At 53.5% G+C, this 12,196-nt stretch overlaps 1 protein-coding gene across 1 annotated transcript in view; it reads left to right on the forward strand.

The window, feature by feature from the left end:
• Positions 1-7,504, forward strand: part of FRMPD3 (FERM and PDZ domain containing 3) — a 60,486-nt gene extending 52,982 nt beyond the window's left edge. The window contains exons 13-14 of the mRNA XM_052663752.1: positions 2,155-2,976; positions 4,551-7,504. Of these exons, the coding sequence (XP_052519712.1) occupies positions 2,155-2,976; positions 4,551-7,504 (3,776 nt within the window). The remainder of the gene's footprint in view (positions 1-2,154; positions 2,977-4,550) is intronic.
• Positions 7,505-12,196: the final 4,692 nt, after the last annotated feature.

A 12,196-nucleotide genomic window follows, 5' to 3' on the forward strand; every position in this document is an offset into this window, starting at 1 on the left:
TTCACTCCTGATTTTAATAATTTGAATTATCTCTCTTTTAGCTTGGTCTGTACAGCTAACAGTTTGTTGGTATTATCGATCTTTTCAAAAAACCAGCTCTTAGTTTCACTGCTGTTTCTTTGTTTTCCTGTCCTCTATACTGTTTCTTTGGCATAGTCAACAAAGCAGAAATAAATGTTTTTCTGGAACTCTCTTGCTTTTTCCATGATCCAGCGGATGTTGGCAATCTGATCTCTGGTTCCTCTGCCTTTTCTAAAACCAGCTTGAACATGTGAAAGTTCAAGGTTCATGTAGCTGAAGCCTGGCTTGGAGAATTTTAAGCATTACTTTACTAGCATGTGAGATGAGTGCAATTGTGCGGTAGTTTGAGCATTCTTTGGCATTGCCATTCTTTGGGATTGGAATGACAGCTGACCTTTTCCAGTCCTGTGGCCACTGCTGAGTTTTCCAAATTTGCTGACATATTGAGTGTAGCACTTTCACAGCATCATTTTTTAGGATTTAAAATAGCTCAACTGGAATTCCATCACCTCCACTAGCTTTGATACATGCATAAATTGCCTGAGTCCCTTTGCTGCCCAAGTGAAACTATCATAACATTGTTAACTGTCTATATTCCAACATAAAATAAAAAGTTTAAGAAAAAAAATACATGGGCTTTGTAGTCTCTCAAACCTGGGCTCAAATACAGACTGCCAAGGAATTCCCAGCTGTTCCAATGGTTAAGACTCTGAGCTTTCAATTCCAAGGTCCTGGGTTCAATCTCTGGTTGGGAAACTAAGACCCCAAAAGCTGTGTAGCATAGCCAAAAAAAAAAAAAAAATCCAGACTTCCATTTATAAGTCATGTGACCTTGGATAAGTCACAAAATGAATGGATCAGTTTCTTTCTCTGTAAAATGGGGATAATGATAGCACCTACCTCATTGGGTTGTTGTGAGGATTAAATGGGATCATGTATATATAGCCTTAGCCTAAGTTAGTGTTTGCCATCAGTTTGTCTGCTGATAGCAAAGGAAACTGGCATTGTCTGAGTATATTCTCACAAGTAACATGGGAAGGGGCCGCAAAAAACAGACTAAAAGAGAGAAGCCATCCAGAAAGAAAGCATTTGCTATGAATAATCCTCAGATCAGCACACTTACCATTGTTAAATCACCTCTGTGAAAGTCTTCTCTGATCATTCTAGACTGAAAGCCTCTCTCTCTTCTCTGAACTCCTCCTGCACTTACTTTCTCTAAAATCCATTTGGTAGTGGACTTCCGTGGCAGTCCAGTGGTTAAGACTCTGTGCTTCCAATGCATGGGGCATGGGTTCCATCCCTGGTCAGGGAACTAAGATCCCTCTTCAGTGAGGCATGGTCAGGAAAAAAAAATACTTGACTAGAATATTTTGCCACATGTACGTAGAGCAGGCAGGCTAGCCCTATATAAATACAGAGAAGTGATGTGATTTGAGGAATTGAAAAAAATGCTCCCCCTACTCTCCTCCCACATAATGTACATGCCAGCATCTCTCTCATATGCTTGACACATTCAGATGCCCCAAATTCTACTAGTAGAGCTCTATTCTTTTAGGTGCCCTCCATTGACCATCCTCTTTGAAATACACACTCTTGGAATTGTACTACCTGTTGTACACTTTCTCACTAAAGCACTACTAACTTGTCAGTTTCATTTCCTTCTGCTAGAAGAATACAACATCGCACAAGTATAACACAGGCTCTGAATAGAGTGGGGTTGGAGACAGTGACAGTTCCGAGGGAACATGAAACAAACCTCACCCGTACAGCTGACTCTTGGACCAGACATATACCCATGTAAGAGTCCAGCTGTGCCCAGACACCAAGGTGTTCATCCCTGCCCCACCTCACCACATGCCTTTTCCCATTGCAGAAAAGGCCCCCCATGGGGGCCCCCATTGCCCCCATCCCTGGGGGCTCTTAGCCACCCAGGCCATTCAATTCTACTCACTGTACTTTCAGGGTCAGCAGCAGCCTGGCTGCCCCTCCCCTCATCTCTAGCAGCCAAATCATGCTCTCTCTCAGTACCCACCACCCAGCTGGGCACCAGAGACCCAGGCCCAAGACGCCAAGTGAACTCAGCCACAGTCCTCAGCACAAGGACTCATCTCTTGATTCTCTTTCTGGGTTTAGATTACATGCACAGCGCCCACCGCCCTGTCACTGGGGGCCACCTGGGGAAAAAGGAGAGTAGTTATGTGGGCAGCATGGGCACCAGCCCCAGGAAGTCAAGCCGCTGCACACCCCCACCTGCCGACTCTGAGCTTGTCAGCTTTTGCTACCTCCACATGCGGGAACAAAGGAAGGAACAGGAAAGCCGGATGGATGTCAATGAAAACTTAATCTTTTTTGAGGAGACCAGGCCCCGGACCAAGTCTGACCCCACGTCCAAGAGCTCTGGCCAAGGTTATGAGGCGATCCCTGATGATTTTGATGCAGCTAGCCTAGACCACGAGCCCTGTGCCAGCAGGGCCCGCTCCTACACCTTGGACAATTCCCTTGGGGCTGAAGCCCTGAACTTCTACTGTGACTCTTGCAAAGCCAAACTCCAGGAGCAGCTGGGCCCTCGCAAAGGTGGGAGGTCTGGCTCCTCTCGTGACAATATGGTGGACTTGATGTCCCTCCCACCCCCTGGGAGTGAGGAGGAGGAAGAGGAAGAAGATGAGAGCACTTCGCTGTTGCCTGCCATCGCTGCCCCACCTCCTGGTTTCCGAGACAACAGTTCTGATGAGGATGACCCCAAGCGCCGGGCTGCCCAGAGCCAGGAGCAAGGACGCCACCTGCGGGGGCTCCTGTATGATGAGATTCCAGTGACACTGATTGACAGCGTGCAGACCCGGACAGTCCGAGATCATGCCCAGGAGCTAGATGATGCCCTGGTGTCCACTCTGCAGGCTCTGGAAGCCCTGGCAGCCTCAGAGGATGGACCACATCCCCCACCCCCACAGACTGCAGGTAACAGCCCGTTCCTCCTCTCTCTTGCCTCCCCTTCCTTGTCCTGGCCAGGCAGGGCCAGCAGGTGACATTTCTTCTTTCCAAGCAGAGTTCAAAGTCAGCGTGGTGTGTCAGGGCAGTGGATGGCCCAGAGGCAGTTCAGATAGGGTTGGGGAAGCAATGATGCTGTGACAGGGAGCTACTGCTCAGCCCCCACTACAGGTCTGGCTCTCACCATCCCATCGCTTTGGAAATGTCTTGCGGATGGACCCCAGGGATTGGGGCCATGACAGCTATGGAGCCAGGCCAGGATGGAGGATCAGAGCAAAACTGTGAGAGATATAGAAGACAGGCAAAGAGCATCCAGCATGCATGTGTCTGGAAGAAAAACAAAATGACCAACTAACCATGTAGGGACCTGGGATCAGAGGAGCCAGGAGCCATCACTGCTCAGGGCTAAGGGCTTTATCCCGCCTCAGAGTTTTGGCTCTCAGTCAGATGCACCCAAGTCCTGGGTCCTTCACCACTTTTCAGTGTCACCTTTGCTTTTCCAAGCCACTTAACCTTCTCTGAGTCTCACTTTCATCATCTTAAATGGATTTGAGAACAGCAGTCCTATCACAGGGGTGTTGTGAGGATTAAATTGAGATCATTCCTGCAAAGTACATAAACACTTCCTAGTACATAGTAGGGATTCAGTAAGTCATAGCCATTGTTATTATTATTTGGTAGGCAAGCCATACAACATGCATGCTATTCCCTGTTATAGACCCACATACATCCATCTTATAAACAAGCCCACATGTCTGACATGCACCCATAGCCGCTTGTCATCCTTCCATATACATATGCCTAAAAGAGGTCAGTGCTGTAGTGAAAGGAAAGAAATAGGGAGGAAGAAGGCATATGGGAAAGCATATGAGGCAAGGACAAGTGTGGACAGAAAGTGAAGCTATTGAGGTCAGAGGGAGCCTAGCTGACCAGGGTGAGCATGTGCCTTTTCTGTCTGTAAGAGCATCCTTGGTGTTGGGCAGCCCCTATGTGTTTAACCCCTAGGCCTAGCATGACTCTCTACTCAGAGTCTGGAGCTCCAAGCACTAGCTGCTCCCAGGCTAGAGGCCCATGTGGTAGCCAGAGAGAGGCCAAGGTCTGCTAAATGGTCTCAGCTGCGGAGACAGTAGGCTGGCCTGGCCAAATGAGGAGTGCCAGAGATAGGGAGCTCTCTTTGTCAGCTCTCTTCAGGACAATTAACAAAAATTTCCTAGGCTGTTGAGTCTAAAAATAGTGATGATTATTAGCATGTTATGTTGCCTGTGATTTGCATGTTAATTTGCCATCAAACTGCCCGATCTTCTCTCTGGCCTCTATTGTTTCTCTTTTGGATTCCAGCCCTTCATCACCCCTCTCCCAGCTTGCCACTTTGTCCCCTCCCCTCCCCGCTTCACATTCTCAGCCCTGCAGGGCCCCCAGGGCTGACTGGATTTTCCCAGCTTGAAATCCTATTGACTAACCTTGACCCTCACAGACTGTCTACATATGATCGGAAAGGACTTGATCTGAGTAAGTGCTGCAGACCCCTCTTCCTGTCCCTCCAGGTCTGATTGTGCTGGCCACAATCACCCCTGAATCATCACTGGACTCGGGCCATGAGACCAACTCTTCAGAGCTCACAGACATGTCGGAGATGATGTCGGCCATGAAGCAGCACCAGAACACCACCTACTTCCTGGCCCAGCACCTCAACAAGGACAGCCTCCTGACCCGCAAGGACCTGCCCTTCCGGATCCAGAGTTGCGCGGCCCAGGCTGTTCTCACGGCCCCTTATTCTCTCGGGCGCCCAGATCCCAACTCATCCCTCCAGCCAGTAGTTGCAGGCCAGAGTCCTGGTCCCCCTGGTGCTCGGAGGAAGCTGCCCTCATCGGAGGCCCAGCCACAGCGTGAGAGAACATACACCCTGGCAGTGCACCCAGCACTGTCCCCACAGCTGAGTGAGCCGAAGAATCTGAGCCTGCTGTCCCCAGTTCCTGAGGACAAAGGGCCTGGCCACACTAGGGCAGGCCTAGAGATGTCACTGAGGGCGGCCACGCCATCCCTTAGTGAAGAGCAGGTCTCTGAGCTAAGGGAGAATCTGCCCAAGGAGGTCAGGTTGAGCCCCAAGCTTATCCTGGACCCAAAGGGCAGCGTGACCCCAGCCATCATCTCAGCTGCCCTACAGCAGGTGGTTCACACTAAGAGCCTACCTGCCCCTGCCGGAGCCTTGGGGAACACCCCCAGCAGTGGGGAGAGAAGGCTAGAGGCCAGCATGGGGAGGTCAGAGGTCAGCCTAGTAAGGCCAGAAATTAGCACAATGAGTGGCAGTGCCACTAAGAATCTGAAGTTCAAAATGAGCCCCGGTGCTCCAGAGATCTCACGCAGTTCCCAGCAGCAGCTGAGCCCAGAGGTCTCTTCCAGCTCCAGAGCACCCACAGGCAGCCGAGCTGAGAGCCTGCACCTCTCCCCACAAGAGGACAGGCTGCCTGTTCAAAATTTCCCTCCCAAAACCTATCTGTCTCGAGCGAGTCGAGAGTCAGCGGGCAAGCAAGGTACTGGGGAGGTGGCAGGCAAGGGTGGGCCCGAGGGTGCCAAGCCTTCTGTGCACAAACAGGGCACCGTCTCTGGCCATGGGGAGAAGGGGCAGCTGGAGAGCACCCCCCAAAGCAGCAAACTTGAGGAGACCAGCCTGGTCCCCCGAGTCGGCTACCCCATGATTCTGCAGAGCCCCAGCGGCCCACCACGAGGCCAGAGCCCACTGAGGCCTCAAGCCGCCAGCCGGCAGGTGAGCACTATGCCCTCCAGAAAGATCGAAACCACCCTGGATGGAGCCCACTCAGCCTCCGAAGGCCCTGCCAAGCCCAAATCTTCCCGGGGTCCTTTCCGGCTCCGTAATTTATTCTCTGCCACCTTCCCAACACGCCAGAAGAAGGAGACCGATGAGCGGCAGGCCCAGCTGCAGAAGGTGAAGCAGTATGAGCTGGAGTTCCTCGAGGAACTCCTCAAGCCGCCAAGCCAGGGGGAGCTGCCAAGCACCGAGTACCTGCAACCCCCAGCGCCAGGCCGCTGCAGCTGCCAGCTCCGCAGCAGCCCCGTGCAGCAGGGACCCGGCATGTCCCGTGAGCAGAGGCGCAGCTGCGATTGCAAGCGCATGTGCCGGGGGGCCCGCCCTCAGGCTCCCCAGACGCCAGTGCCCAGCCTCCGGGGGAAGGATCGGGACAGGGTCCCCCCTACCCAGAGGCAGCCAGAGGCCGGCCCAGGCTTGAGCCTCGACACCCCCACCAGTGTCAGGCGCATCCGCTCCACCAGCCTGGAGTCCCGAGAGTGCCGATCGGACCCTGAGAGTGGTGTTTCTTGCCTGACCACTTGTGCCTCCGGGGGCGAGTGTCTCGGAGCTCCCAACTACAGGAAACTGATGCGCCGCTACAGCATCAGTGAGCTGGACCAGGGTGACAGGGCCTCACTGACCTCAGACATCTACCCGCACCCACCCCTGGGCATGCTGCCCAGGGAGGCCAAGGAGGTAGAGGCGGGCCTCCCCCTAGGCGTGGGTCCCAAAAGCAAGTCGCTAGAGTCCCCGACCTTGGGAGACCCCTCCTATGTCCATGTCGCCCCTGAGACCAAAGGGCCCCGACAGATGGCCGTGTTCTCACTGCCAGAAGAGGTGTACCGGAAGCCCGCGGAGCTGGACGAGGACAGTGAGAGCGGCAAGTGCTGCTCCATCCGCTATTGCTTCTACTACCGCAAGTGTGACATGGCAGATGACGCCAGCGATGGCAAGGACGAGCTCTCGTACTCCATCCCCATGAAGATCCTGCCCGGCATGAAGCTGGACGAGCAGGTAGTGCCCGTGGTGAGCAGGACCCTGCAGGTGCTAGACGCCGCCACCTGTAGCAGCAGCAGCCCCGAGGCATCCCGCACCCAGGAGATCGACCTGCGGGTGTCCACCTTCGAGGGAAGCCTGGCCAAGATCAATGCCCTGCGGGCCCATGCCTATGGCCTGCCCGACGGCTTCCTGGCCGCCCGGCTGGACACCAATGAGCTGCTGACGGTCCTGCGGCAGTGTGTGGCCAGTCCTGAGGCCCGTGCCCCCAAGCCCTATGTCTCCCAGATCTCTGAATACAAACTGGAGCTGGCTCTCAAGTTCAAAGAGCTCCGGGCCTCCTGCCGCCGCGTGGCCAACGTGGACAAGAGCCCCACGCACATGCTGGCAGCCATCACGGGCAGCTTCCAGGTGCTGAGCAGCCTCATTGAGACCTTCGTGCGGCTGGTATTCATCGTGCGCTCTGAGGCCCAGCGCCAGGAGCTGCTGGCCAAGGTGGAGGAGGTGGTGAGGAACTACACCTTCCTGCTGCGCGCAGCTGAGGAGTCCACTGCCCGGAACCTTAACCAGCAGCAGCAGCAGCAACAGCAGGCAGCAACAGCTATGGGGGCAGCTGGGGGCCACCCACCAGGCTCCCCAACTTCAGCGACTGTTATGAGCACATTCACCCGCTCCTTAAAGACCCTTATTAAGTAGGCCATCTGCCCAGGCCTGCCCCCCTTCTCCAACCGTGGCCCCAGGTTTGAGCTTTGTGGTCTTTGCATCTTGTGGTGAGTATATGTGTCTGCTGGGCCAGTCAGGGGCCCCCTGAGCCCTCAGTCTCCAGGGACTGAGAAGTCCCTGGATTGGAGGCTGTCCCTGAGGGCTCCAGGCAGCTGCCACCCTGGGTATCCTCGCCCCTTCCCTGGCCTCTGGGCGTCACTGTGAGGGCCACGGCCCCCCCGTCACTACGCCCGTCACAGAGCTGTATTTTCTCTCTTCTCTAGGGCTGAGACGTGACGTCAGGTCCACTTCCTGCTCCACTGTGGGAGTCAGAGGGAGGCAGGCCTGAAGCCGGAGACCCGTGGGTCTTGAGCTCCTCTTGGCACCTGTTCCCCTCCAGGGCCATGGCGGTCCCGAGCAAGCAGAGGGGAGAGGGCACACAGCCCAGATGTGCCCAAGCTCTCACTCACTCGGCAGGAGCCACCCTGAGGGCTGGTGCCCAGGTGGTGGGTCTGCAGAAAACAGCCACTCTGGGCTGTTGGCGGCCAGCTCTATAGGCTGGCAGCCTTGGGAGCACTCGCCCCTGGGCCCAGTAGCTCCACACCAGCCATCCCCAAAGTGCCCTGTCCCTCGCTGACGGGCAGGGCAGCTCAGTCCACTAGGGAGCAGGCATCTGGGATTACCCCGCTTGTCCTGGGTAAGGTACCTGGTGACCACGTCTGCCCTGGGGAGACCCAGTGCAGGCCTCGGAGCCCGCCCTGCCCAGCCCGGCCCAGCACAGGGGCTGTCGCTGCCAGCATGCGACTCCTCTCAACATCTCTCTACCAGACAGACTGTCCTTAGGAGTCCGACTTAGCTACAGATTGGGGGTGGGGGGTGGGGGGTGGGGGGCAGGGGGTTGGGGGTGGGGGGTATCGATGACTATATCTTAAACTTCTGGAAGCTAGCGTGATATGTTAATCCTGAGTATATGCTTTTGGCTGTGTATTGACCCTGTGGATTTGTCTCTCTAAGAAAAGAAGCTGAGCGCCTTACCCGGTGCAGTCCTGCACCTCTCTCTCTCCCTTTCTCTCTCTCTCCCCTCCCCTGGAGTCATCTGGAAGGGAATTCACACTGTTTTGCATTCTTCTTGACACACATCTGCTGCCGTCACCGTCCCCCAACAGTGTTCCTGGGAGTGAAGACACGGAGTCCCTACTAATTGCCCATTGTAGGGAACAAAGAAAGCCAATGTTTCTTCTGTATAGATTGCTTCTCATGCACCTCTCCATACTCCCCATTTCCCACATGCTCGTGCCCTGTGTCTGCCTCATTCATCATTCCGTGAGAGGCTCATGTGAAACCTCCCGTTCTTATATGAGTTTTATAAAGATGTACACTGTGCTCAAGCCCCACCTATCCTTGGTACCCCCGAGTGTGATAAAAGACCCCCTGAGTGGCAATTCCTCCCGGCAAGGATTAGAGGAGCTCATTCTGCAAAAGCCAGCACCCCCCCTCTTCCTTGCCTCTCCTCCCACAGGACCAAGTTGTTTAATGGGCCAGAGATGCAGCCAGGTGGGGAACCCTTGCCCCCACGACCACTGTGAGCCCACGTGCTGACATGGTCTCCCTCTTCTCCCAACCTTTTGATCCTGCCTCTTCACCACTTAGGCCCCACCTGTGTCAATCATTCCACCGCCATCCTTCACCTCTCCCTCAACCTCATGGAGAGGACACATTTTCTAATGTCTGTATATAGTATATATACTACATAAAATATATAAATTCTATATATATACTAATTTATGTCTTGTTTTTCAAACAAGAATGATTAAATCTATTCATCTTACTATCCCAATAAGTCTTTGCAGTGCCTCTGTGTGGGAGTCCTTGTGTCCCTGAATTGTCGATTGCTGGCAACCCTCTGAATGCTGCCACTGGGCCCCTCACCCATCTATCTGGGCCCCGGTGGACAAGGAGAGCTGAGAACCCTGCTCTTCCAGCCTCCCCTTTGCCCCTCTTAGAAGTCTCCTGTTGGTCACAGGAGTTGGATACGGTGCTCCTTTCACTTGGCCCTGCGGCCTTTGGCTCCATTGGCCACCGTGGCTGCCAGCAAGGGCAGCACAGAAACACCATGTGCTCCATGCCGGGAGCCCTGGGCAGCCCGGGAGTTGAGGGACAGAGGTTCAGGTCAGCTTTCAAGTTGCTTTGGGAAATGGGGCCTCTCCCTCTGAAACTGCTCCCAGTTACCTCAGAACTAGCCTGTAGTTAAAGGTAGCCAATCCTTTGCAATGGCCTCTGGCAACTTCTAGGGACAAGGGTATTTCCATACAATAGAAGCAGCAGGACCCTAAGCAGAGATGGTTTTTCAGAGAGTTACCTAACCGGGGTAGTGATTCTATTTCTCCTATTCTGGGTCCTTGTGGTAATCACAGGTTCCACAAGTCTATGAGATACCTTTGTGCCAACTAGGAAAAGTTTCTCCCTGCTGCACCCACCTGCCATGATGAATTAGTGGGGGCAGACCTAGTCCTCTGGGTGATGCTAGGCCTTTGGACACATAGCTTGGTAATTTCAGCCCCACTTGCTTCGCTGGCCGAGTGTACATCCTATACAACTGTGTACAGTAGCCCTAAAGAGTCACTTCCTCCCAAAGCTTGGGCACAGATGCTTTTTCTCATGTTTGCAAAGGTCATGGCTAAGGTGGTTTGGAAGCCAAGCATGGAGGAGGAACCAGAGACAGCATAGTCAGGCTGGGTGGCTCTGCATTTGGGAGGCCACACAGGGTGACCTGGTGGCAGAACTCTTTGGGGAAATAGCCGCCAGGGATACATCCCATGACATCAAGGTTGGGACTCTTGAAGTCAGTCCCAGTGTGAACGGAGGCCTGCCACCACTCACAATGACCTGATTGGACAGTCCAGAAACTTGCAGTCCTGTACCACACCGGTAGCTCCTTATAGTCAGAAAGCATATCTCATTCAGTTCTATAGTCTGGGTGCACACCCACACAGTACCTGCCTGGCACATAGTAGGTGTTCAATAAATATTTGTTGAATGAATGTGTTGAATGACATGACTGCCGTGAGAGAGTCCTGCCAGACCTCTGTCCCTCGTGAAAAAGGCCCTCTCTCTGGGAATGGCTAACCCTAGTCAGTGCAGTTGGATGAGGCCCAGCAGCCTGGCATCCTATCAAAGATGAGGAGTCACGTCCATTACAGACTTTGCAATGGCCTCTGGTGATTTCTAGGGAGAGGGGTATTTCCGTACAATAGAAGCAGCAGGACCCTACACAGAGCTGACTTCTCTGGTTTTTCAGAGATATCTAATGGTGGGTGCTGATTCTATTTCTCCTGTTCTGGGTCTTTGTGGTAATCACAGGTCCCCACAAGTCTATGAGATACCTTTGTGCCAACTAGAAAAAGTGTACCACAGACTCAGAGCTGAGTTTCACCAGTTACTTTCCAAAAGCTTCACAAACTCCCCTGAGGCGCTCAATGGACTCCTTTTCTCCTGACCTGGGGTGGTTCTCTGCAGTATCTGGGAGACCTGGGTGGGGGGTGGCACAGGCTTCTCCCCACCAGAACCTTCCTCACCATCTTTGGCCTGAGCTGGAGCCGGAAGCTGATCCTCTCCAGCCATCCTGTACCTGACACAAGTCCCCAGAGCCTGATGCCTGCCTTTCCAACTTCAGGCCATTCGAGGAAAATAAGTTCACGCTACTGGCGTGGGCCCAGGATGCCTGTGGTGTTGGCACAGTCACATTTTTTTTTTCCAAACTGCTATCAAGACACTGTGGATCATAGGCAATTTCATCAACAATGAATTGAAAGGGCCCGCCTGAGCCAGAACTTCTACTGCCAAAGGGGCAGGGGAAGATCGGCTACCAGCACTAGGAAGGGGTATGGTTTTCTGTCTTAGGATCAAATTTCTCCAAAGAGCCACTAGGATGGGAGCACTAACTCCATCCCATGCTCCATCCTGTCATGCTGGGAGCCAGACTCTGGGTGTGTGTCTTCAGAGGAAATGACCCCTGAGGGTTCAGTCTCGGGTCTGGGCAAAATGTCCTGGATTCCAGGTGGGTTTCTTGGTTTCAACGCCTTGACTTGCTGGGAGCAACCATTACATGGAAACCGTGGAGGCCTGACTTCTCACAGGTACAGAACTTCTTGTTTCACTTTGGGTTTCTGCTTCCCACTCATGATCAAGGCCCACACACCACCAAGTCTGCAGGTGCTGCCCATGCTCCCAGTATCTCAGGGACACTGTCTGGTGCCCTCACCGACCTTTCCAGCTGCAGGTTCTGGACCTACCACTTAGCAGTGTGCTCACTGTGAGCTTCTTGCCCTCCCATCTGCGATGACTGTCCCCTCTGCATATTGACGCCTCATTCTAATATTCACTGCTTTGGCTGAAAGGACTATGAATAAGTTGGGAGCCTTCCACAACACAGAAAAATTTGATCCCTGCCTTTAAATGTATGTGCGTGCATACACACACACACACACACACGTGTATGAGCATCTACCGTATGCTGGGTGCTGTGTTAAGTACTTTACATGCATGATCTTATCGGGTTTCCCAGGTAGCACTAGTGGTAAAGAACTCACCTGCCAATGCAGCAGACACAAGAGACATGGGTTTGATCCCTGGGTCAGGAAAATCCCCTGGAGGAGGGCATGGCAACCCATTCCAGTGTTCTTGCCT

The sequence above is a fragment of the Budorcas taxicolor genome, chromosome X, assembly GCF_023091745.1.
Source record: "Budorcas taxicolor isolate Tak-1 chromosome X, Takin1.1, whole genome shotgun sequence".
Lineage (NCBI taxonomy): Eukaryota > Metazoa > Chordata > Mammalia > Artiodactyla > Bovidae > Budorcas > Budorcas taxicolor.